Below are 26,567 nucleotides of genomic sequence, written 5' to 3'. Positions count from 1 at the left end.
ATCCCACTTTGCTCAGCAATGATGTAACCCGGCCACGCATGAGACTGCCTTAGAGCTTTGAGAATAGAAGCTTCTGTTTCTAAATAGGTAGGCGGTGCAGGGAGGGGGGCTGGGTTATCTTTCATTTAGAGCTTCATCTTCCCTCAAGTCATTCTGAAAGAACCAATTCTCATGCCAGGCAACCAGGCATGAGAGGAACCAGGCTTTCGTCCACCCAGCCACCCAGGCACACAGACATCCCCTGGGCCCTGGGCCCTGGGCCTGCCCGTGAGGCCAGGGCGGCTGGCAGGGGTGCTCGGCAATAACCTCACCCGACACCCAACGCGGTCCCCAAGCCTGGTGGGTGTGGTCCACGTCTTCACCAGGAACGCCTTTAGTCACAGATTCCTGCAGCAGCCTCTGTTTCTTTATTCCTTCCTTTCTTTTTAACTTAGTAATTTGTTATCAGAATTCTGCACACACATAAAGAGCCAGATAACCGTCCTGACTGCCCCTCTCCAGAAGCAGTTATAGTCAAGCCCTTTAGCAGAGTTTTGTTTCCTTTTTTTAGTATTTATTGACCACATTTCTAAGTGACATGCTTATATGGTTTAGTTAGATTTTTTTCTCCCCAAGCATTGCCTGTTAAACTCCCACAGGAAGGATGAGAATTTTGCTATTTTTAACGCTCCTACTGTCAGGATGCAGGTGGTCCCTTGGCCACCTGGGGTCTCACTGCTTCCTAACCCGGCTCTGGGACAGCTCTCCTTTATTCAGAGCTTTACCCTGATTTCCAGTGGTACCTGGCCCCACCCAGTTCTGAGCTGGTGGGAGTGGCCTGCAGGTCAACCAGTCTGCACGTCAGGCCCCGCCCCACCCACCACGTCAGGGTCACCTTGCCTGAGTCAGCTCAGTCAGTCATCACTTGTCAGCTGGTGTTGGTTTCCAACATTTTTTGGCTTCCATTTTTTGGGGGTCCTTGTGGGTTTATGCCTTAAACAACAACAACAAAAACAACAACAAACCCCAACAAACCAACAACCAAAAACCCTATCATTTTAATAAGGCTCAGAAGGCAGTGGAGAACAAATGGAGATGTTAACATCTTTGACAGGAAGCATGTCATTGATTTCTATTTTTTTCCAGAAAACAAATGACTTCCCATTTTAATTCACCTGATAAAAATATCCAACTCACTGAAGCAAAGCAGTTTGAGTTTCTTTCTAGATCATCTTTCCATCCTTTATGAAACAGATCAATAAAGCAACTAAAAAGGAAATTAAAATTCAATGATAGTTTGCCTTTCTGGACATTGAGACTGAGAGAGAGTTGGCTGCCCTGCATATGTTCCTCACTAATCACTGACTTCGCTACTTCTTGGAAGAACAAGCATTGTTAGATTTAGAATGAGTGTCTGAGTGTATTCAGCTGTGCTCATTAATTTGTACATACTCATTCTTGTAGCCACGGAACTTCTTACCAACCTTTCTCGCTCAGTGGCAGCCCAGACCCACTCATTCCGCATCACTCCTGCGGACCTAACATTTAATGAGTCCCTTTCCCAGCACCGCGGACCTCTGACTGAACAAGGCCCCCATACCCTTGCCCGCTCCTGGTTCCCTCTTTCACTTCCTTGCCCCAAAGCTGGTGTTCTCCTAGGGCAGTAGGCACTTCCCTGTTCACCTTCTCAACAGCAGACACTCCTCTCCTGCTCAGAATTCCTCTTGGCGCCATAGACTTCTGTATTGTCTGAGAAGACGAGGGGTCCCTCCCTCTTTCCAAGGTCAAGTGTGGCAAGGGTTATGCTTGATCCCTTCCCTCCTCACGTCCTCATCCCTGTCTCACCTTTTCTCATCTCCCTCTTTACTTCTTCTCTGCATCTTTCTTATTTCTGGGAACATGGTTTTCTTAAGACTTCCCTTTGACTCTGACCCTCTGTGCTGCTATGTTCTCTGGTTAAAAGAGAGCTACAGAGGCTTCCCCAGTGCTCACTGGGTGGGTGTCCCCTCTGCCCTCCCTGTGACCCACCCCTTTGGGTCATCTGCCTTCATGGCCCTCGCCTACCTGGGCCGGAGATCACTTCTCCACCTTCCTCTCCTGCCTCATTCCCTCTTCTCAATATCAACATGCACGCTTCTATCTCCAAACAACCAGCTGCACAGCCAGGAGTCTGAGCCTGTCCAACCGGGTGCACTTTTTAACATGCGACTGCAGAGGGAAGAGTAACTCCTTATTTTTACCTAATTGTTTGAATGGCAAGAATACAAATGAGTGCTTATCTAATAAGAATAAAAATTAGTGTTTAAAAGTTTGAAGTACTTCTGAAATAATCCTGTCCTACAGCACTTTGGTGACCTATGTCTTCATTTTGCCACTGTGAGATTAAGTTATGCAAGCGGAACAGCAATTACTTACTAAAAGGAAAATCTTATGCAAATGTTTTTAAGCCCAATACAAATGAGCAATTCTTCATATGACTAATGACTATAGGCCCTTATGGTAACTGTAAACACGGGAAAGAAAAGATCAAGGGTCTCTAAAATAAGCACTTGAAGGCGGAGGGATGGGTAGGCGGTCAGCAGGAACTGTGAAACCAAACGATAATCACTAGAGATGGGCCACTATAGACAATGGGGTGCTACTACTCGGCCTTGAGAGAAGACCAAGTACTGCCATTTGAGACGATGTGGATGGGCCTTGAGGATATTACGCTAAGCGAAGTAAGTCGGTCAGAAAAAGCTAAGAACCACGTGATTTCACTCCTGTGTGGTATATGAGACTGAAACTCACAGACACAGACAACAGAATGGTGGTTCCTGGAGGGAATGGGGGGGTAGTGGAGGGTAAAGGGGACACATACACGGTCATGGAAGACGATATGACTTCTGGTGGCAGGCACACAGCGCAATATACAGATGACATATTGGAGAACTGTAAACTTAAAACCTATAATTTCACTAACCAGTTCCACCCCAGTAAATTTAATTAAAAATAAAAGATAATCCTTATATATCTCTAAAGATCTTTGCAGAGCAACGCAAACCACTACACAGTGGTTCTTCTCTGCCCTGCCACCCAAGCAAAAAATCCTTAATAGACAAGACTCTTCAGTGTTTTAAATACAAATATATCCCTTACTAAAATCAAATAGAAGAATAACATAAAGCTACATTATGTTAGAAATTATCAAACTCCCTAAACCGATGAAGTTACAAAGAATCGACAAAATGTCCATTAATAAGCAGTTCTTTTTTCTAATAAATGCAGCTTCAAATTCTGATAGTTCATAATTCCCAGAGTAATAATAGAAGCAAATACATCATAAAAGTCGAATCACACTTAGCCAGTTAATATTTGAGTAGTGTGTTAGAACAGATGTTATGGGTACAGTCCCAAGAGTGACTCAAAATGCAGGCCTGGTACCACTGGAGGGGACTATCCTATCTGGAAGGCAGCATACGTTAATGAAATACAGAATAACGAAGGAGCTCTATCAGCTGAAGGGCTGAATAGAATGGTTAGGAAACATAAATTCGGGAACCATAAAAGGTCTCCTGGAAGACTGTTGAGACAAAACAGAAAAAGTACAGACCAGCAGAGAGGAGGGAGACGTCTTACCAGAGGAATGGCTGGTGAAAATCCAACTCAGGAGAAACACCAAGGAATGGAGAGGGGCGGCCCAAAGGCCAGGCTACATGGACGCCATCCCCCCGTCCTTCCTCACAGCTTCCAGTAGCCCCCCAAACCAGGTTCTGTCCACGAACATTCTCTGCACACAGCTATTCTGATCGTCTTAAAGCTCAATCTCTCTCCCATTCTGCAAAAAAATCAGTGGCTCCCACTGCCCCACAAACCAAGGTCAGACTCCTGAGCGACACACAGCTAGTTCTCAACATGTTCAACTGTGTGTAGCCGCTTTCTTATCTATGGTTCAATTGGAAGGTTCTAGATGGCAAAACCAATCTTGTTTATTTCTGATAAGCAAGTACCTCTTACAAATACCTTATGTGTAATGGAAGTTCAAAAGATGGTCACTCAATGAGCAGATGATTTAATTAATGAATTTTATATGACACTGTCAAAACGGGTGGACTGGTGGGCAGAGGGCTCTGTGTGGGAGGTTAGAAGTTGACGTTTAATGCCACAGACTTTGTAGCGAGCTACTAGGTGGTTTTGTGTAGGGCAGTGTTGTGATGAAGATGGTGTTTGAAGTAACTTCTTTGAGGACCGGTTATATAGGGAATATTACCCCGGAAGTAGAAAGATCACTTCGTTAGTAATGTTTTGGTAACAAAATGAATAAAATAAGATAAGAATTTTTGTCTGTTCATTAGTCACTAATGTGCATATTCCTTCAATAAACACCAAAAGAAAAGAAAAGAGAAGAAAACTGTCACACATATCCTTATCTTTAATCTATTTTAAACAAGTTTATTCTGATATGAAAGCGTGTTTTTCCCCTCAGGCTAGGTAATAGTTACAGTGCTTTGATTTTAAAGAACATCCACCAAAAACCTTAGAAATTAAGGGGAGATATTCTTATTTATGAACTACAAATCTCCACATGAAAATCTTCCAAATTGATACTCAAACAAAATTTGAAAATTGAAAGAACTCCATTTTATCTGTTCTTATTACAATGCAGAATACTTGATTTTTTTGGTTTTATCAGAGCTAAAATTAATTAGATGGTCGTTTATGTAGCTAGAATTTTATAACCTCGTGTAACATTTGGATGTTAAATTAATGAATTCATAAGCATTCGAAAATGTCAGTGCATTAAAGAGTGTTAAGAGATTGTAACTGGTGCCCAGTCTCCCTTCTGAGAACTGACTCTTTCTCTGCTCAAGCTTCGCCATTCCCACCACATGCTAAAAATTCATGTTATACCGAGAAGAGTCTAGTGGGGGCGGTTCTCCACCTTGGCTGTTCATTAGGAAAACGGGGGAGCTTTCAACAGCTACGAATTCTTAAGTCACACTCCAGACTAATGTCAGTATATTTGAAAAGACACCGCCCTCCCCACCCAGCCCCAGACCTGGTGCTTGGTTATCTGGGCTTGAGAACCAGTGAATCAGTACTTTCTTTAACTGTGGAGAAATAATTGTGATATCTGATTTCCTGATTCTTGATATAGTATCAATAGGGTGGAGTAGTTTAGAGGCAAAATACAAGAGGAGAGGACAAGGAAACAGAAATTGTGTATTTATTCTCACATGTTTAAACTTCAGCCGCCTTCAAAGTACTCTCCATTTGATGCAGTCAGTACACCTATTGAGACTTTTTTCCACTGTTCAAAACAGTTTTCGAACTCCCTGATTCTGATGTCTTTCAGTGTTTCTAGTGTTTTTTGTTTCACCTCTTCCACATCGGCAAAATGTTTCTCTTCGAGGACTTTTTTCATCCGGGAAAACAGAAAAAGGTCGCTCAGGGCAAGATCAGGTGAGTAAGGAGGGTGGGACATGGGGGTCATGCTGGTTTTGGTCAAAAACTGCTGACCACTCAGTGTGGTGTGTGCAGGGGCGCTGGTAAATCACCCATCAGGAAATGGGTGAACACACTGGGAGAGTCTTCAAAAAAACTCACTGAAGCCGAATGCAGCCCCTCACAACGCCAGCTAGTCCACCAATACCGAGGGGTTCTGAGAACACTCACCTAGCAGGAGAAGCCTGAACCACAAGAGGCCAGCCCTCCAGAAGATAATTCTGGGTTTTGGGGCCTCCCCCTTCTTGTACACGATGCTACTAAATTCATTTTAAAGAGAAGACAAACTTTGACTTACCTGCCTTCTGACAATGTACAATCTTTTCATACACAGCATCTGCATTTTCAATGAGGGCCTTGAGGGACTGGATCATCTGCAAAGGGAATGTCCGGACATGAGGTTACACCTGACCATGACACACCAGTCTGCACACATGCATCAGGCTCTTCCCTAAAATCAGGCAGAGGCTCTTTTAACTGACTTCCCACTACTCAAGTTCAAATGTGTATGTGAAAAATGATGCAACCATGCACCGCCACGGGATGGTTTAAACAAGACTGTGAATGGGAAGTTTCAGGTGCAGGGAACCTGACCCACACTGAGCCAGGACTGAACTGAGTTCGCCTCAGTGTGAAAAGCTACCAGTACATGTGTGTACAGAGTGTTTTAAATCATTATTTTCAGCCATTTATTTTAACAATGTTCTCTTACGGAGAGTTTCACAGCCTACACACCTTTCCCTTTTCAGCTAAAACGCCTTCCTCTGAAGATTACTTTACAACTTACAATGAGGATTAAAAACGCAGCTTTTGTTTGATCCACCACTGATGATATACATTTTAATACTCCTATCACTGACTTTAAAAATTCAATTTTGAGTTATTGTTCCAAATTTCATGTGCTTGTTTTAAGAGCCAAGCTGGCATAAGAAAAAGTATCAGGACAGAACTGACTGATTATTTCACTCACCAAAGTGTTGGGAAAAGAGCATGTGAAGTCATCTTTTTGGCTCTAAAGCTACTGTGAAAATCGAAGCCAGATTCAGCTCTGCTCAGATGGGCACGCTGATTACGGCTTACCTCAAGTGCAGAGTCTAACTTTTATGTTTACATGTCCAGCTATTTCGCATTATAGTGTCACTCATCTATTTCACACGACCATTCTAAGTAACAAATACCAGTCCACCATTCTTCATTTCTTTAAATTCTGCCTCATTGTTCTTTGTAGTATTTATCACTGGCTATCATAATAATTATTTTACAGGAACTAAATATATGTAGGTTGGATAATTTGTATAACTCAAAGAACACCGTATTTTGATTAATTACTTATTTATACCAAAGCATAATCCACAAGCCTCTTAAGAAGTGCACCAGATTCTTAAAGTGAGTCACACAACATCTATCACCTTCCACTGTTCTAAGAAAATCAGAGTCAATATCCAAAGGTTTGAAGGCCAAAGCAGGTGTTCATTTATAGCTTCATTTATTCTTCATGGGAGGTCTATTATAGGCAGCCCTGAGCAGGAAGTAGGGACACAGTGACCTACAGGACGAAGCCCATCTTCAGGGAGTTCACAGCCTAGTGGCGGGGCTTGTAATTCAGTGTTTTCACATTCATTCTTCAAGATCTGAGTCATTCCTGTGAATTAAAATATCCTAGCTTGACAGATTGAGCAGGCAGTGATAAAAATGAATAGTTAAGCACTCAATTATACTGATATAAAGTCATTTGTACTGTTATATAATTTGCACACTGAAAAGGTTCATCTCGTCATTGGTAACCTTTTTCCGCTTTGATGTCAAGCCAAATGAAAGAGATGAAGAAGCAAGGACTTCTTCAAATAAGGATACGGTTGTCACAGCTCACTATCCAAGAAGTGGCCAACCATGCCCCCATCATTCAAATAGAAAAAAGGGGAAAAACACAAGCCGTGAAATGAACCTGGTCATGAAACAATGGGCAGGACAGGAACGATAACAGGGGGAAGAGAGGAAAACTGAGCAGCAGCCTTCAGCACAGGCTCATGCACATACACAACCTGCAGGGAAAAGGTGTTCACAACAGATTCACCCTGGGGGTGGGGCAGGGGCAGGAGCAGGAGCAGGAAGAGCACAGGCTTCTGTATACGAGTTCAAATCCTGGTTCTGCTGTTCATTAGCTTTGTCAGTAGGACATTAGAAATCATGGAACCATACTTTCCTACCAGTAAAATGTGTTTAGTAACAGACGTGACCCTGATGAGGTTGTGAGAAGTAAATGAAAGAAGGCATGGGATGGGCGCAATGAAGACCTGTGACTGGCTGACGTCACGGTTGACTCCTCGTGTTTATTCAGGGGCCTGGCATTTTCTGGTAACACAAAATTAGCTAGATGAGTATGACTTCCTTTCATCTATTCACTGGCAGTGTTTCACACACCCATCACTAATTTTAGTCTTACTTAAAAAGCCCGATGTGATGCAGCTCAGGGAAACGACAAACTGCGTGATTACTCTTGAAAGCATCTTCCAGATTAAACTCCCACCGAAAGTTAAATAGTTATGCACCTTTCAGCTGTAAAATACATACAAGGCTGAAGACACACACATCTATCTCAAGGGGCTAGAGAGCGAAGCTCACCAGCCTCTTGTGCTCTGCAATTCAATACTTGGGAGGCTCAGTCCTTTGTTCTTGGGACAATCACCTTCTGCAGCCTCTAAGTGGGCCCCTGAACTAGTGCTGAGAATAAATAAAGAGTTGCTGACCCAGGGCTATAAGTGAACAGCAATCACAATAACAGGTGGCATTTTCATTGCATCCCACATACTATTGGGTGACAGCTATGGCAGGTTGGTGGAATATTTAAGGGTGGTGTCCTGGCATCCACAGGGATGCTCCATTTGTGGCTTGGACTTCAGTACAATAGTTCTTCTCCTAATAATGGCAGTGAAAATCATGCCTGCCCTCCCACTGCCTGACTCTTACTCATGAGCAGTATATAAAATCTGAAGGTGGCTAACGCAACAGTGTGCAGAATGCAGACACAGTGAAAAGCCAGTCTTCGGGTTTGTACGTAAGCAGCAGCAGCAGCTATCTGCAGATCATGCTGGAGGGGCGTCCTGGAGGGCAGAGCCTAGGAGAAAGTAGGAACACAGCTAGCAAAACTTAGACAAGGCAGAAGAAAACTCATCCAGATCTTAGGAGAGGTGATTCTCTTTGACATACCTGTTATTAAATGTTTTCACCACTTCCTTTGGGAAGAGGAACTGTCAATTTGTATCTTTTTATAGTTTGAGGGTAGTATAGTTGGGTGTGCACTTGTAACGAAATTAACATATGGCAGTTGGTAGTTCTCATCCAGTGCATCAGTTCATTCACCCGCAACTCTTGCAGTATTTGCATAAGTTCTTCTTGAGTGAGACAGCCCCTCTAGGTATTCTTAAGGAAACTCTCTGGACTGTGAACTCCTTCCAATAAGGAAACTCTCTGGACTGTGAGCTCCTTCCAATAAACACACTAGGTCAAGGGTCCCTCCGACTGAGAGGGCAGGGCTAGGTTTTCCTGCCTGCCAGCTGGCTGATGTCTTGTTTCATTCAGCTGACAACCATAGCTGAATGGAGAGAGCACATGGTGCTGAGGACACAGCAGGGACACGATCAGGGTGCCATTAGATCTAGTGGGGACCAATCTCTGTCCAGGTCTGCTAATTTGTAACAAGTTGTGATGACAAATAGCACAAGAGCTGATGAATCCAAACAGAAGTAATTCAAGGCCTCTTCTGCATCAAGTACATACTTGTGTTCTATTTCATTTAATGCTCATAAAATCCACATGAGGTGGGTATTTAGGGTGTTAGTTTTACAGACGTGAGCAATGAAGGAAGACCTACGAGGTAGGCAACTTTCCCAGGTCATCTGGTATTATGGACAAAGGGACTGTAACTAATAAACAATGGAATTGGTATTCCGTTTGACCTCAGAGCCTCTGCTTTTCCCACAGCACCTTGGGAGATCTTGACATATGAGTGGCAATTGCATAAGAAGAGGAAAGGTACTCCAACCAGAAAAGTGTGAAAAAGGAAATTCAGTAACTTCTGATAGGTACTGTGGACCCTGAGAAAGAAGATACCTACTCAGAAGGGCTCCTGGGTAACTAACTGGACTCCAATTTTAAAAACAGAGCCGAGCAACCATTTCTACACTGGGGCCTCTCGTGCAAACTGTACTTCAGGGAGAGGCCAGCACTAAACTACCTGCCTCCTCCACTGAGCTGCCTTCCTGCACTGCTTCTGCTCTCTGAGCCAGCCCTTAAAGTTGTCCCTGGAATCCTATTTCAACCAACAGAGGCATTCCTTAGCCAATTGGAACTGTGTACCTATACCCCCATCAACCAATTAGAGCACCTCCATTCTGGCCAATCAGAACAGTGCCTTTTGGACCAATCAAACTGTGAGAATTTAGAGTCCTCATTTACATGAGGAAGCAGGGGTGGGGACTTCTGTTTTCAGAAGTCAGCTCCCCTCTGGCTTAGAGAACTCATTTTCCCTTTCCACCGAAGGCTAACAACTGTGTTTCTTTTGCTGGGGCTGAAACCCTGAAGATGAAACATGAGGCCAGAGCAGAGCAGCGCTGTCAAGCCAGAGAGGGGCCTGGTTCCAGGGCTTTCTAACAGCTGTGCTGTTTCGCAACTGAACTGTGTGCACTCAGTAAAGTTTCTTCTTCACTGCACCCCCGAAACGGGGATTCCTCTTGGTGTTGAACTAACACCAATGACCACAGGTTGACCACACAGTGAGGCACGGCGGTAGTAACACAGCTTACTAACACTGGCCCAGAGTGTCAGTATTTTAAATAATATGTCTATGAATCGTCTTGGGGAAAACATATTTTTCTTAAGTTTTTTTTATCTAGCTAATCTTTAGAGGGGAAAGAAAGGAGAGAGGGAGAGAAACATCAATCTATGGTTGCCTCTCATGCGTCCCCCACTGGGAACTGGCCTGCAACCCAGGCATGTGCCCTGACTGGGAATCAAACCGTGATCCTTTGGTTCGCAGGCCCGCGCTCAATCCACTGAGCTACACCAGCCAGGGCACATATTTTTAAATGACAATAAACAATTTACTTTCCTCCATCTAACAATTCATTCTTATAGCAGAGAAATAATTTCTATTTAATGTAAAGCTACTAGAATAAGCATCTCAGACTAGACAAAAGCCGACGTGGGGAGGGACATCAAAAGATGACTCAAAGGGAAAACTGCTTTAAGTTATTTTCTTGGCATATATTACATTAATATGCCAGTACAATGCAAGGCTCGTTAGAGCGGCTGGTTTTATAAGCATAATATGAACTGATGCAAATGGCTTAACTTCATCAGTCCCCTTTAAAAGCAGAGACATGCAAGTGTTGGCACCGCAATCAGATATCCTGCTGCCGGCCCTGGGAACTCACCGTGTGGACACTCTCACTGTGTGCACATCTCACAAGATGCTGTTACATAGCTGTTGTTAATGGAATTCCTATTACTGTCTAGTTACCAGTACCTCCTACATTTCTGAAACTAACAATTCATTTGAAAAAAATCTATAGGTTTAACATAGATTTGATCAGCTCTAACACAAGATTTCAACATGGGACTAAAGCAGATGAAAAGCAGGAAGTAAAGGCAAAGTAAAAATTCAAATTAATATTTCATTAGGCTGGAAAGAAATCAGAAATGCTTTTTAAAAGGATGCTGTTTTGAAAATAACTCCTCAGGTTAGTTAGTGTAAGTCAAACTTTCCTGTTTATAGGTTTTAGGAGGATAATTACTATATTAATATATTTCATCTTACTGGATTTCTATAGATTGTTTTTCATTTTCTGTTTTGAAATTTGCATGTCAAACTGGAAAATCCTGTTTTCAGAATAAGCAAGTCTATGGTTTTATGTAAGAATCTTATGTTTTATTTTAGGCAATACATCAAACCTTTCATCCCCAAAACACAGATTTTGATAACAACAAAAGTAACTTAAGCCCTTGGGTGAAATAAATGTAATAACAGTAATAACATCTTCAAAATTCGACATTTTTCCCCTTCGATCCTCAGTTCCGGATAGAAAAAGCCTCTCTCGGAAGACCTTCCTTTACCCGTCCTCATCTTAGCACAGGGCTGCTGCTGCTGCTGCTGCTTCGGTTGCAGCTCTTTCTAATCAAGTTATGAAGCCTTGGTCTGAGAAGCACCACATTTGTTATAAAAAAGAACAGGTTGAGAGCAAAAATGCTGTCTTTTGCACAAATGCTGTGACTGGGTGACACGTCACAGGTAAATATTTTCCCCAACTCAAAAAATTGAGCATCATTCCCAAGCTTTACAATGGACTTATAAAAAATGGTACACCTAGTTCTCACTGAAAACCCCCAGAGTTCTAAGCCTGTGCTGATCCACGTAGGCCTCGGCTGACAGCAAAGGTCCAGGTGGCAGGCTGGCAGGTGTGGCTTCGGGTACCACCAAGCCGAGGAAAGACCCTGGGAGGACCGAAGCTGGACTTGCCTCCCAGGGCTCCAGCGAAGAATAACAAAATGGCACCTGTGAACCAAGGACTGAGGTCTTTGGAAGATGAACCAATTCAATCCGAAGCAGTATTCTACCTCTAATGAGAAGGAGCTCTATAGCAGTCTCTAAAGCTTGGGGTCACCGGAGGACTGTCACCCCTGTGCTACACAGCCTTACAAAGTGAGCTGGTTCACTAATGTTCAGAACGGGTAAGAACACAATTCCCTCAGGAACCTGAAAGCTTTGGTGCTTTTATTCCGTGCTCTTGAAAGTAACATCCCTCTGAGTTAGCAACTCTATCTTTATATATATATATATCAATAGTTAATAGTATGTGGGCGAAGAATTTTAGAATCTAATGCAGAAACACTGAAATTCAGAGGTAACATTTTCTTTCATTAAACCTTCCAAATACAGTACAATGTCTCAAAGTTGAACAGAAGAGAAACTATTTATAAAGTTATTGTTGGAAAATACAACATAGCTCTTAGTACTTGAAAATAATATGAAAATCACTCATTGGAACTGGAGTGTGGAAGTTATATTGCTGTGGGGTCTTTGCCCCCCTTCCCACCGCCAGCAGGTGAAAGGTTTGCGGCCACACTCAGCTGTGTGGGGGAGGGCAGACAGCCGGTCACCCTCCAGGGCCGGGGTTTGCTGTGTCAGGAATAGCTGCGGCCACCATCCCTCCCAGCAAGGTCACTATGAAAACACTTTCTAAATAACAAACTGTTTCCCAAGTAACCTGTCCTAGTTTCCTCATAAATCTCACTTCTGCTTCCACATTTTCCACTATGCAAATTACAGGGGGAAAAACCCTCTGTAATAGAAAAATTATGGAAGAAGCTAAAGCTCTGCCGGATTAAAAAGCATTACTGCATTGTTAAGGCACATGTAGAGAGGAGCTTATTTTATTGGGGCGCTACCCTGTAGGGGACACCACTGCAGGCACGAGGGGGAGCGGCAGGATACGAATCAATGTAAAGTATCAGTAAGCTCCCCAGGCATTGCCATTGCCATTCACATCGCAGGGAAGCAGGGAGACGCATCCTGGTTTCCCTGGGATACGACATTACAATTTTAAGCAGAGATGCTCTGTGATCATAGTGGAATCTCAGAAGTGAAGACACAGGGTGAGGGAAGAAGTGAGGGTGGGGACCTGAAAATGGGGAAGACAGCCAGCAGGGCCCCCCTGAGGTGTGGGAGACATGGGAGGCCAAAGGGGGGTGGAATTGAGATTGTGCAGGGAGAACAGGCGAACAAATCAGCACTGGGTGATTTTAAGTGCTGCGGGCGCAAAAGGAAAAGCCGAAGACACAGAGGGTAAAATGGATAGATAAGGAAAACTGTGACCCACCCACCACCTGTGAAGCATTTCACAGTTTGCAAAGTATCTTTAATATGGTAACTGCTTCAGGATGTGGAGTTCACCTTTGATGAGCAGAGCTGGTGGTTCCAAGGGGGCAGCCTTGAGGGAAAACCTGCAGCATCCACCAGACACCATGCAAGTGAGCACCGGAAAATTGGGAACTTTCTGCACAGAGGTGGAAACTGAGAGAAAGAAGGTTTCCATCTCCAAGGGCGGAATTTGAAAGATGACTGAGATTAAAGCATCACAGCGGTGCTCCAGAATCATGCCAAGGAACAGGCGGAGAAACCCAGTGTAAGAGACGCGGGAGTGGTCCAAGGGGAAGAGCCAGACAGGCTCAGTTAAGTGTTCACAGATGTGCGAGGGGAGTTGCTGGGAGGGGGTGGGCCCACGGTCCGAGGGACTCTGGGTCCGGTAACCAGGGAGAGTGTGACAGCAGTCCTGACCCTTCTGCTCTCAGGCAACTACGCATGTGCCCCTCAACATCAGTCATCAATCAGGTGCCATAGAGAACAGTGCGAGAACAACCAAGAGGTTTGTGGGGGAAGTGAGGTGAGGGGGACAACAATAAAATAATATTTAAAAAAGAAAAAAAAAATTTGCAGTGACACATGAAACGCAGGAACTAAATAAAAGTGATAGCACACTGTTCTGAATGTTAAATGGTTAAGGAATACAGAATTACTATAATAAATGTGGCACTGGAAAAAGACCTGAGGATTGCTCGTTGCGATGGGTGTCGGGAGTGTTGCAGCGTGTGAGTCACTGTGAAGAAGGAGAGTAGAGCGGCCTGAAACCTGATGAGAAGGGGCAGCACGAGATGTGGGTGGCGCAGCTCCTAACACTCTGGGTGAACCACCGTAGCTGGTGGGTGTGTGAGGTGTGGGTGTGTGCATCCAGTTCACCAAGGCGCGGTTTTCTGCGTTCACTGGTGTTTCTTGTGGTCAGAGCTGTGCTTCAGAAAACATGAAATCCGCCTCAGTCTAAAATCGTTCACTAACATGTCCGTCATTCAAATAAATTTGCATTTTTAAAACAAGCGTTGTAGCAGAACCGACTATACAGGGGAGAGTATTTCAAAATCTTTCTTGTGAACTGAATTTTTCTCAGTTTCTATCATATTCAACCAAAGAATGGTTTTGGCATCCTAGGAGCCTGCCTTGACACTGTACTCAACTATTTTAACAATCATTTCTTGCCAAAGAATAGGTGCCAAGTGCTGTATAAATCTGGAGTGAATTATGAGTTATGAGTGACCCAGGGTCCACGTTCAGGAAGCCAAGCGTTCTCTAGCTTTTCAATGTGCTGCAACGTCTCATGAAGTTCGCCACAGAGCCAGCGTGCGGCACCCCCTGGGATGGTTGTGGCTACCCTGCCACGTGACTCTCATCTAAACGCCGATGCAACCTGAACCTCTGGGGCACTGAGACGCAGAGCAATCTCGTGAAGGAACATCCCACCTCATCTGTAGCTGTTGAATGTTCACATGACGAATAGCCCCCTCTGCCTCAATGCCTCCATCTATAATTTCTCACTCCAAAGTAATATATTACCATATTAATGTGCTTGGAAAGGGCAGTACTTCACAGAACAAAGTTCAAGTTTATTCCAAGTGCAATCTCTGAGGAGACGCACCATGTAAAGACAAAGACATCGTGCTAAGAGTAATATAGCTTTCTCTTCTCACTTAAATAACTTTTTGCATTCAGCATAAAAGTCACAAAAATCAGTGGTATTACACAGTCACAACACCCGATTTCCCTAGGTTCTTTCTCACTCCCAGTTGCTTCGGTGCCCCGTGCACACTGGGTGGACGGGAAGTTTCCGCTTGTGGGAGTTTCTGGGAGGCACTTCCAGTGTTAGCCACTAGAAGTCCTTAGCAACACACACTTGCTGGGCGAGAGGAGAGGGGAGAGGAGCACAGATGAGAAAAAACAGGGCAGGGAGGAAATGGGGGTGGAGGGCAGAGGAACAGAAGGGAAAACGAGACAAAATCACAGAGGCAGAAGTTAGGGGCATCAAAACAGTGAATGCACCAGGCTGTTGTATCTTATCCAAAGATACATTTTTTAGAGCAGTTAAGAAATTTCAAATCAGACAAGGACTTTTTATTTTATGCAGACAATTGAATAAACTATCAAGCCATGACTAAACCCTTATTCATTCACATTTCTAGATTAACTGGGATTTAGCACTATTAGAAGTGTCCGTATTTTCCCAAGTATGTTTAAATGGCTGGGGGAAAACAGAAAGGGACTCTGGAAAAACCAGGGTTCCTATGACCAAAAGACTGATTATGAAGTCCATGTACAGGTTTAAAATCTTCATCCTACTATAAATTGCTGGCAAAGTTTTAAAACCGTTGGATAGCTTTGGTTTCACAACGTACACAGAATTTCAAACGGTTGAATAGAATTGGGGTTGCTCTTTTTCTGTACAGTATTCAGAGCAAGTAAAAATTACTGAAAACAAAACCCAGAAGCAAAACTACCCTAAAAAGGAACTCCATTGCAACTATAAAACTATCCAGAAAAACTATATAATAATTCCTACCAGGTCCTGTCGTGATATATCATGCTGTGCTTTGCTGTGTGGAGAGCATGAATCCAGTAAGTTCATGTAACAATAATAATCTTGCTATTTCTCTGTTTTATGATCAGCCTCGCACCATCAGAAGCTGCCTCAGGGAAGAAGGTGGTGTGCTACCCATCATTTCCTACGTGATTACCGTGGGAAGCCGTATGCGACCCTGCCACCCCGAGCAAGCGATGTCCCAGCGTGTGACGAGTTTGCTCCTCGGTCGTCTGTTGGTCCTGCACACACAACCCCATCCTCCCTGGGGCCTTCAGTTACGCCAGCCTCTCACACTGTAAAACACTTCTCTGCTCGCTTACCGGTAATGATGATGTGCTTACATGACAGCCTCCTATCATCTCAGATGGCACCTAGCGTTCAAGTATCCACTGTGATTACGGGAGCAGGAAGGGATACGTTAGGGATGTAGCAACTTGGAAAGGAACTTCCTGCTGGGCCTTTGGGCAGCCAGGCCCAGCCCAGTGGGAAATGTGGTGGATGGCCAGCCCCTCACTCACTGCTGCCTCCAGTAAATGTCTGGTAAGAGGGATGAGGGGCCAGGGCATCACCGTGACTCCCCAGGTCTGGGAAGTTTTAAAGACAGCGAATGCAGAAGCTACGTCTTGGATGGAGGGAGAGTCTCCAAAGAACTGATGAGAATGGCTGAAACCCTGGCCTGCATCATCCCTGCAGGGAGAAAGGGAACATTGAACTTGTTAAACCCAAGTACTCACTGAGCAAGCTACTTCCGGAGGGCAGGTTAGGAACTTGAAGATGCTCCATTGACTCTTTCATGTCGCCGAGGACCATTCAGAGTTCTGACATGTTCATTTAAAACTATTATTACTAATTTAAATTTCAAAGGATACAATTTGAATTAAACATAGTACCACTTATTACTGTGCATTTCTATCGAGCCTTTTCTCCAATGGGCTCAAGGTGATTTAGGAACTCCTAATCAACAGAAGGTAATTCAATCGTAGTACTGGTGTAAGGTATCATTAGTTCCTCTCGGGTCTGCGATAACTAAGTATAGAAGCTGGTTAACAGAGAAAAGCAGTTTGAGGTTTCTGTGTAATGAAAAGCAAAGTTTTTGAGCACAATGCGGTGTCCACAGGGTTCCCGGAACAGCAGCACTAGAAGACAGTAACGCACAGACCAGCTGCTGCAGTATTCGCCCTTCACACCCAGGCATCCTTTCCGGAGGTGACTACATTACTCACACGTTCCCCTGCCCCCCCTTTTCAGAGCAGAGAGACGACCAGCTTAGCAAAGTGGTGTGAAACCTCACCTTCTGCTCTTCATTCACTTTGTACTTTCAAACCTGCCTTGATGAGATGGAGCAACCACACGCTACCCACACAGCCACGCTGCTGCCGGGAAGTCTGGAGTGATGTTAAAACATGCGCACGTGAAGGTCTATGTGCTTCTAGCCTTTGAACACTCACAATCATGTGATAATGACCACCACTTATTGAGACTTTATTACGTTCTGGGCTGTGGACACGTAACCTCCTGACCAAGGGGTGGTGACACTATGCCCAATTTACAGATCAAGAAATGGCCTTGTCCACGGTCCCAGAGTGAGCACCAGAGCAGGGACTCCCTGCTCACCCTTTGTGCTAGTGCCACCCCCGGAAAGGCGCCACTCAGCTCCTTCCCGGGCAGCGATTCCCAATCGGTGAGCCGCAGAGTCCTTAAAACATGCAACACAGACTATTTAGTCAGGGGCACTGACCTCTTTTCCTTTACTCAAGTAAAAAAAGGACAACAGCCAACACCACAACAGCCATCAGTGTGAATGAATCAAAATAACACCCAATTTTTTGTCAGATCAACAAAAAATATATTCTTCGGTGTGCCGCAGAATTTTAGTAATTGGTTCATGCGTGCCGTGAAAGTGGCACAGAACGGCCGTCCTAGAGCGCCCGCACGCCCTCCACCCCTGGTTTCTAGTCACGACGTCTCCGTATGAGAACAGCCCTGTACACGTGTATGCCCACTCCACACACACCGGCTTGGACGGTCCGTGTGAGGCTGTGCTCAGGAGACGGGCCTTGACAACACACACCAGAGCAGGACTTCTGCTGGGCGCCAGGTGCTCCGGGTCGGCTCAGGGTGGCTCGTGAGATAACGCAAACAAGGGTTTCCCAAGGTGGGGTCGGAGCCGGCGGGCGTTGTGTGCTTCCAGGTTTCTTGCCTCGGGAGCACAGCCGTGTGTGTGTGGCTCACTCACTAGGGTGGGTTCAGTGTCAGAGATGAGGTGGGTACAAAAATGGAGAGAAGGTGGCTGTCTGGCATTCAAGGACTTCTCCGCTCAACCCGCCAGGAGCCTGTGCCCACCTGTTAGCTCATATGACAACTGATTTATGAACATGATTTGGAAAATCGTAAAACTTCCCTGAATCTGGCTCCTCTCCTGGCCATGGGAGCAACTAAGAGCCCGCGCCTACTCTTCCGCCCCCTCTCTATTGCTCAGTCTGCTCTGTTTTCTTACTAGGACACGTCCAGCTTGAAGTAGGCCTTTCAAACACGGTAAGGAATTCCCTGGTGAAGCGTAGGGGAGACATCTAGGGAAAAAGGTAAATGCTCTGGGGAGCCGGGACCCTCACGCCTGCCTTCCTCCCACCTGTTCTAGGCCCAGCCCCTTCTGCCTCTGGCCCCACCCTCCCCCCCCAGTGTCCGGAGGTGCCCACCAGTCTCAGGTGCCCTGCACTCCCTGGACTGGCAAGGCCACCACTCAGTGCCTCGGGACTGGAGGGCTAGGTTAATACTGGGACAGCGACTCCTCCTCACCAGCCCCCAGACCTAACTCTTCCAAGGAAGGCTACTGGTGATGATACAACTCAGTCCTGTTCAGGGAAATGGAGACACTCCAGGGCAGAGACACATAGTAGAAAGGACACCTGACACCTGTGTCCTGGACATCAAGGTCACTTTCGCTCATTCGTTCACACATACATTTCGAGTGCCAGCTCTGTGGTGAGAACACAGTGGAGAGCAGGACACAGGCAGTTCCTGCCATCCCCGAGCTCAGAGGTGGGGGAGCGGGAGAGAGGGAGCTTACGAAAAAGAATCAGTCACACCAGTGAACGCAAAGGCTGCAGGGAGAGTAAGGAGACCAAGAGCAGGAAGAGTCACAGGGTGTGGGAACCGCAGGGAAGCTCCTGAGCAGCTTCCCCGCTGAGAGAGGGGCTGGGTCTCCGCCTCCTGCACCCTGTCTAATCCCTCCCGTGTAAGGCAGCTTTAAATAGAATGCGGTTAGCCAGGCCTGGGGGTGATAATTTGAGAGAAAGCCCTCCTCCTCTCTGTCAGGGAGCGTGAAAGGAAACCCGGGGTTTGTAGAGAAGATGCAGAACCTCCGCCCAATTCCCCTTTCTCCACCCCACCCTCCCCCTCCACAGACAAGAACTGCTTGGTCTGACTGAGGAAAGGAGCACCTCTCAAACTCTGTTCTTCGCCTGATTTTTTTTTAATGCCTTCTTACCAAGCAGCACCATTGTGATTATGCCTCTCACTAAATACGTGTGAAGTTAGATACACATTTTGTTGGATTATACACAACTCTACTGACACAGCACGCTCGCCTTGTGGACGCTGTGAGAAATCAGAGCTAACTTCAGTTTTCCTGGCCTCCACTGTCTTCAGGTTCCTGCCACCAGAAGGCCAGCAACCAGTGTTGCTGCTCTGGGCTCCCTGCTTTTCCCAGGACAAAGGCGCTCAAGTGGTTGCAGCCCTCACCGCCTACTGGGTTAACAAGCAGAATGTTCTTATGGACCAAAATTCAAAATGCACTTAGTACATTATTTTAAAAAGAGAGAATAAAATTACATTGCAATTCAAGCTGGCAAATGTGGATTTGGAAACCAGTGCATCGAACGAAGTACTCTAAGGACCTTTTCTCTGGTTCTTCCTGAGGGGCTGGCAAACGTTTTCTGTGAAGGAGCAGACAGCACACATTTTTGGCTACGTTTGAGGCTTAGTTTCAAAGCTGTTGCAACCACTCTGCCGCTGCCGTGGGAAAGCAGTCAGAGAATACGTAGTAAATGAGGCTGCGTTCTAATCAAATTTCACTTATAAACGCAGATTTGAGTTTCATATGATCTTCTCATGTCATGAGACGCTACTATTTAAAAAAAATTTCTAGTCGTTTAACACGCAAAAAAACATTCTTGACTCGCCCACTGCAAAAAGGTGACCCCAGACTGGCCCTCAGGCCGCCAGGTCCAGCCCCTGCTCTGACATGTGATGTGATGACCATCTGGTGACACTGGACTAACAGTGTTCAACGGAACACAGTTTGATTTGCTGCAGGTGCATCTTAGAAAACAGCCATTAAAAAGCAAGTGCAGTTGGTATTTTAAAAGGACAACCAGGTGCTACAATACATGTAAGCAAAGAAAAAATGATTATGGAGAATCTTAACAATGGTTAAACCCTTTCACGAACTCCCAACAAAGACAGGGCTCAGTTTCAGGAAATCAACTAAAAATTATTAAGTACCATCCCAGTTGCACTTCGCTACATCCTCAAATAACCATCTGTAGTCACGGAGACAGGTTTTGGGTTTTGTATTTCTTTTGGCACCAGATGACTGACTGGTTTGTGCCATTTGATGACATAAACGAGAATGTAACTACATTTGAGCACTCGCCAGTGGAGAAGGGTAATAACCGTAAACTAGAATGATCAACGCTGATTTCAGAGTTGAATTAGCAATCAAACTTGAAATAAACATTTCTGTAAGTAGATAAAGGATATCCTACATAAAATCTCCATATATGAATGTGTAACATTTCGCCTCAAAGATTTCACCAATACCAAATGTAGTAGGGAAATAAATATTTTAAACCATGTTATTTTTAAGTTAACTGGTAATTAAGTTTGTAGAGTTAAACTCAACTCCTTAGCACATCATAACGTCCACCCACCGAGTTTACTGTAAGTAATTTTTTTATGGTTCAGAATTGAAACTGCTCTAATTAAGTTAGAAAAGACTCTAAAATCATTATTTAGTGCTATTTTTATTCCTGATAAATTTGGGTGGTGATACAATCAGATTTCTGGTATAAAGGTGGTTATTTTAGTGGGGTGAGTGGCATTCATTATTTCACAGCAGTCTGGGGGAATATAAGTGAACAGGATGAAAACCAGTCGCTATTAAAATAAAAACCAAGTGACAGTCCCTGCAGTTCCCACCGAGAGAGCAGCTCAGGTGGGGAGATGGAAGGTCCCCACCCAGGCATGACCGATGGTGAGGCTGAGGGTGAGCCCTCCCACCCACGGGAAAAGGAGGAGCAATGAATCCTCAAGCTGACCTGAATTTCTTCAGTCTTACGAACATGAGGCCACACGTAACATGTCAACAGAACAGGCTTCAAAGCTTAGACAGCGCCAAAAGGTATTAGTAGGAACACACGCAGCCATGAAGAAAAATTGCTGCCTCATTGCTTGACAGGCTGTGCTAAGACGCCTTTATAGGTTTTCTTTCCCCAGCTCGTGACGGGGAGCATCATGGACAGGAAAAAAAATCAGAAATGCGAAGGTCTTACTGCTCCACACGAAGATGCCAGAGGTGGCTCAGGTGTCTACGATTGTACTTTCTCAAAAACAATTCTGAAATATAAACTGGTTATTTCAACAGCTTCGTTTTTATGAAGGCGATTCCATCCAAAAGACCCCATTTCTTAGAGAGTTGTCTTCTGAAATGTGATCCCACATCCAAAGAGCATGTGGGACCATGGAAGAGCTCATTGCTCCGTTTACAAACCTGTCTGTGTACTGCCACTAACAATTTTACACGGGCGTCTGATGTAATGTCAGTCTTTCCAGTTCAACGCTGCTGAATTTCTACACGGAAAAGCACTGAGTCCTTCTAAATTGCACACGAATCCATGGCAATAAATCAAGCTAATCTGTGATGAGTGGGTCTTACAGGTACAAAGTCAGGGAATGATGTGGAGAACATCAGGATCCTAAACAATAAAATTATATTACCACTGCACCTTACACGCTTTCTAAACTCAAACCTGAATATGAGCGACAATGGAGCACAAAGAGATATTAAACAGTTTATTTACCCTTTTGATGAATCTTTAACAAAAAGTTCTGTTGAAACTAAGTTTGTATTTGCAACTCCTACTGGCTAACTGTAGCCAGCACTTTGAAGCCAGTGTGGTTAAAATAATCACTCAGGAAATTATTTCCACGTAACGCACTGGAGGACATTCTGAGCCCCACTTGGGGCCAGGCTCAGATGGCGAAGGCAGCCACCTTTCCAGGTGGGATGTAGCCTCACAATTGGTTTCATATCCCCGACTCCCACTCTGATCAAAAACTGCCACCCTTAGGAAACTAAGTTAAACAGTGAAGGTACGGTTGGTTACTGGCTCCTCTAATGGAGTATTACCAGCGAGTGGCTGGTGCTCCAAAGTGGCGCCCCCAGACTTGGGGGGATCCAAACTTTTACCCGCCCTCTGCAAGTTCACAGCAATGGAGACGAATACCGCGTGCATCGATCTCTCTCTAAGTAGCCAGCACACACTGGCAGAGTCCCCTCAGTGCCAGCAGCACACAGGGTCAAGCAGAGACGTAGCTCCGCTCTGGGCCGAAGGTGGGACCAAGCCAGAGGGCTCTCAAACACAGGGGAGAAGCAGGCTGAGGCATTAATGAGCCATGAGATGCATGTTCTAGGTCAGCGAGTTTTCAATTGTGTGAAGCTGAAAGGATTAGGAACTCACGCTGCATAAAGACACACAAATCAATCACACGGGGAAGTCCAGTCAGGCTCTTTGAGCCTTGGACCACCGCTTTTCTGCCTGAAACGGATTTCCACAAAGGAGGACAATCACACCCACAGACCCAGACGCAGAAAAGACACCATTCTGCGAACACTACAGAAATAACGTCACCCTTTCACATCAAATGATTCTGGATGCTGTAAAGACGTTTTCCTTTTAAAGGGCTGTACAGTATTAACAAACAGTGTTTGATGCATGTTTCAAGAGCAAGTAAAAATTTTTGATTCTGGAAAACGTTAATTGCTAGAGGAACACATGCATGAGGTTTATGTCCTTAAAGTTATCCCCGCCTTCATCCCTCTCTTGGCAATTATGAGGCTTAACGTAAATTCTTCATCGAAACACACCCACGGGATGTTGCTGTTCCAAGATGCTCTAAGAAGAACACGACCCACCTAACGATGACAGTCAAAGGAACAGCGACCTGTCTCTTACTATTGATCACCATATCCCTTTAGCTGCTCTAGTTCTGAAAGTTGTCACTTCATGCTTCTAGCTCTACCTGCTGGCTCTGAGACATCCGGGCCTTTCTCCAGGTGACATTTCAGGAAGTCTGGCTCTATGACAACCCAGAGGATGGGTGCTGAGAGGAGGGGATGCTGCAGTCCGGGCAGCCACGGCAGAAGCAATAACAGGGGTGTCCTGGGGATGGGGTGAAACTATTTTTCCCACACATGCTGCAGTGTTTTAGAAACCGTTTTTGCCTTGGGGGCTTTCCACCTATGCAAACAGCGAGTTTCAGAGCCTGGGTGAGGAGCAGCTAGCTCATTAAAAACAAAGACACTTCTCAGATTTAAAGGTCAAATTAGATTTTGATTCAGGTTTCCACTAAAAACGACAGGCTTGAAAGTAAGCCTAGGTCAAGGAGAAACTACTTTCTCGATGATTTCAACCTATGAAGCAGCCCTGGAGCTTCACGCCCTTGGGTGGCGAAGACTGCCCTCCTGCTGCCAGGGGCTTGCATCTCGGGCAGCAGGAGGGAAGGGCAGGGCCAGCTCTGGTCGCCCTGAGTGACTGGACATGGAGCTGGGAATTCCCCCTACGGAGTGGACCAAACTCAAGGTGCAGGGCAGGGAGGGGGGAGCACGGTGAGCTTTAATAAGGACACAGAAGACTTCTGCACCCGTTCTTCTCTGGGCAACTGGTGGCCACTTTGTAGAGGAGCAGAGGGAAAGAAAGTCTGAGGGGTGGAGCTTTTCCCCTGAAAAGCGGAGCATCTACAGTCCAAACGCAATGAATGAAGTTTACCAAACTGAATTAAAATTTAGGAATACCCACCTCTCACTGAGAGAGAAAGAGAGAGAGAGAGAGAGAGAGAGAGAAGCTGCATTTTCATCACCATCTGAAATTCAGTGTGAATTCTGAACTCAAACTCTGCCATGGGGACATAAGGTGACGAGGGGCTGCATTAGGACGATGGCCACAGAAATGCAGCGACAGCCAGCACTGGCTGGTCTGCGCAATCAGAGCCCGTTCACTCCGAGTCTAACAGGAACACGGAGTGAGTAAACAAGGGTCAGGAAGTGAAATGCCTGCCCGCAGCTTTCAAAAGCCACCAGTGCATGTCGCGGCTGACCAGAAGAACTGTGTGTATCACTCACAGAGAAAATACCGAATTTTAAAGATGCACATGGTCCTCTTTTCTAAAGTTTCCTTGAGACAAAGAAGAACTTAGCAAATAACTCATGGAGGTATCCTTAGCCACTGCAGAAACAAGAACAAAATATTCTATACTTGCCATCAAGAAGAGAATATATATCAAAAACAGACTCTGAAGGAAGTATACAAGAACAAAACCCACGTCTAATATGGAATTTGATGGAAACACAGGAAGTCATTTCTCTGCTCTTGCAAAGGAGGAAAAACGACTAAGGTACTTCAGAGATCTCTCATCGAAGATGGAGTAGTGTTCTTTTGCATAAAGCATAGCTTTAGAAAGAAGTTCCCTAACTTTTTCTAGAGCTTTACATTTCAGGTGTATTTTATATATATTGTCTACCAGATTCCGGGAAATAAAATGTTTGAAAAATCTGTAAGCTTGCTCTATCCCTTGAAAAAGCAACAGAAAAGCTCTAAACTGAGAAGCAAAACAGTAGAGACCCCACCAAGCACCTGGCCTCAAACCACGGCACCGTACAGTTGCCCACCCCTGCGGCGGCCTCGGTTCAAATGCAAAACCAACTGACGCCAACAGCGGGCTCCCAGGCCCCACACACCCACACGGCACCAAGCTGTTACGCCCTAGCTCACCGAGAAACTTTAAATCGGACTGGTAACATGTCAGGTGACACAGCAGCATGCTCAGTACCAGTTATCACTTCTTGTCTGAGGACACCATCTGACAACATATTGGTCCCCACTGAGGTGTTCGTCTCTGTCCTCCCAGAGGTCTTGGAACTGGGTGTCCAATTACATAGATAAAAGAGCTATATGAGGAAGTCTCTTCCAAGAGGACTGTCAGGCCCTAACATGCTTCTCTTCAACTGTTCATAACTTAGTATCTGGTGTGTGTATGTGTGTAAGGATATTTCTAAATACGTATTCCTCACTGGTTTCTGTGGAGACACGTATAACTAGAAAACTGGAGCAGAAATACAGTCTTATAATCACCACCCTGGGCCTCACCCTGAAGGACTACCTTGCAGAAGTTTCCAAATCTCCCTGCATCCGATTCCTAAGAGGCAGCCTGCTCTGATGATACAGGGGATGCTGTCATGACTTTTGTTTTTGAATCCTCACCTGAGGGCACGCTCACTGACTTCAGAGGGGGGTAAGGGAGAGGGAGAGAGAGGGAGAGACACTGGTGTGAGAGGGCAACACTGATCCGTCGCCTATCGTATGTGCCCCCGACTGGGGGCCAAACCTGCAACCCAGGTAGGTGCCTTGACCGGGAATTGAACCCGTGACCTTTCGGTTTATAAAACGATGTTCCAAACAACTGAGCCACACTGACCAGGGCTCATCGTATTCTTTTAAATATTTCTTTCCCTCTCTCATTGGCTTGGTAGCAGTTCTGGAGTGGCTCCGTGGTACGTCACTGGGCGGACCTGCCCTGTCACCAAATTCAGCTACAGCCTTCGGGATTCCGCTCTTCCCTCTGCGGCAGGATACACCCCCTTTCCTTATCCATTTTATTTTTATTTTTCAGCTCAGTCTCACTCCAATGCATCATATTCTATCTGGCCCTTTTGTTTTGTACTGGATAGTTACAAAAGCTGGGCAAGCTGACACCTCTGATTAAAAGAAGCGTTTCATGTCAGGCTCGGAGGCAGGAGAATGATGAAAGGAGTCACAGGGGAGATGGAGATCAATAGTAACCCCATCACAGGTCATCTCCAGCTTGGTCCAGAGGGGCACACTCCACCAGTTATGAATTGTGATTTATTTCTTCACTGCTTTAAGCGGTGGCACAACAACACACACGAAACCACACTGGCAGCATAAAGCAGACTGGTCCTGTATCTCATGCCAACTACCAGCATGCCTGTGTTTCATATCCACATTTGATTTAAAGAACTCAGTTTCCGTTCTGACTGGTGTGGCTCAGCGGGTTGGGCATCGTCCCGCAAACGGAAAGGTCACCAGTTGGATTCCAGGTTAGGGCACGTGCCTGGGCTGCAGGCCAGGTCTCAGGTTAGGAGTGTGTGAGAGGCAACTGATCGATGTTTCCCTCCCACATCGATGTTTCTCTCCTTCTCTTTCTCCCTCCCTTCTCTCCACTCTAAAAATAAATAAATAAAACCTTTAAATAAACTTGTTTCTATTTAAGGCATATTTAAAGTTATGAATTAGAAGACACGACTTAGTAATGTACGTAAAAAACATTCACAGAGAGTAAATAACA

At 45.2% G+C, this 26,567-nt stretch overlaps 1 protein-coding gene across 2 annotated transcripts in view; it reads right to left on the bottom strand.

Moving 5' to 3' along the window:
- Nucleotides 1-26,567, bottom strand: part of PLCL2 (phospholipase C like 2) — a 161,965-nt gene that overhangs the window by 31,072 nt on the left and 104,326 nt on the right. For both annotated transcript variants that reach the window (XM_037143966.2, XM_037143967.2), the window contains exon 5: nucleotides 5,762-5,837. In XM_037143966.2, the coding sequence (XP_036999861.2) occupies nucleotides 5,762-5,837 (76 nt within the window). The remainder of the gene's footprint in view (nucleotides 1-5,761; nucleotides 5,838-26,567) is intronic.

This window comes from Artibeus jamaicensis, unplaced genomic scaffold (genome assembly GCF_021234435.1).
Source record: "Artibeus jamaicensis isolate MK-2021 breed Jamaican fruit bat unplaced genomic scaffold, CSHL_Jam_final contig_519, whole genome shotgun sequence".
In the NCBI taxonomy this organism is placed as follows: domain Eukaryota; kingdom Metazoa; phylum Chordata; class Mammalia; order Chiroptera; family Phyllostomidae; genus Artibeus; species Artibeus jamaicensis.
This window is presented reverse-complemented; position numbering and strand designations above follow the sequence as displayed.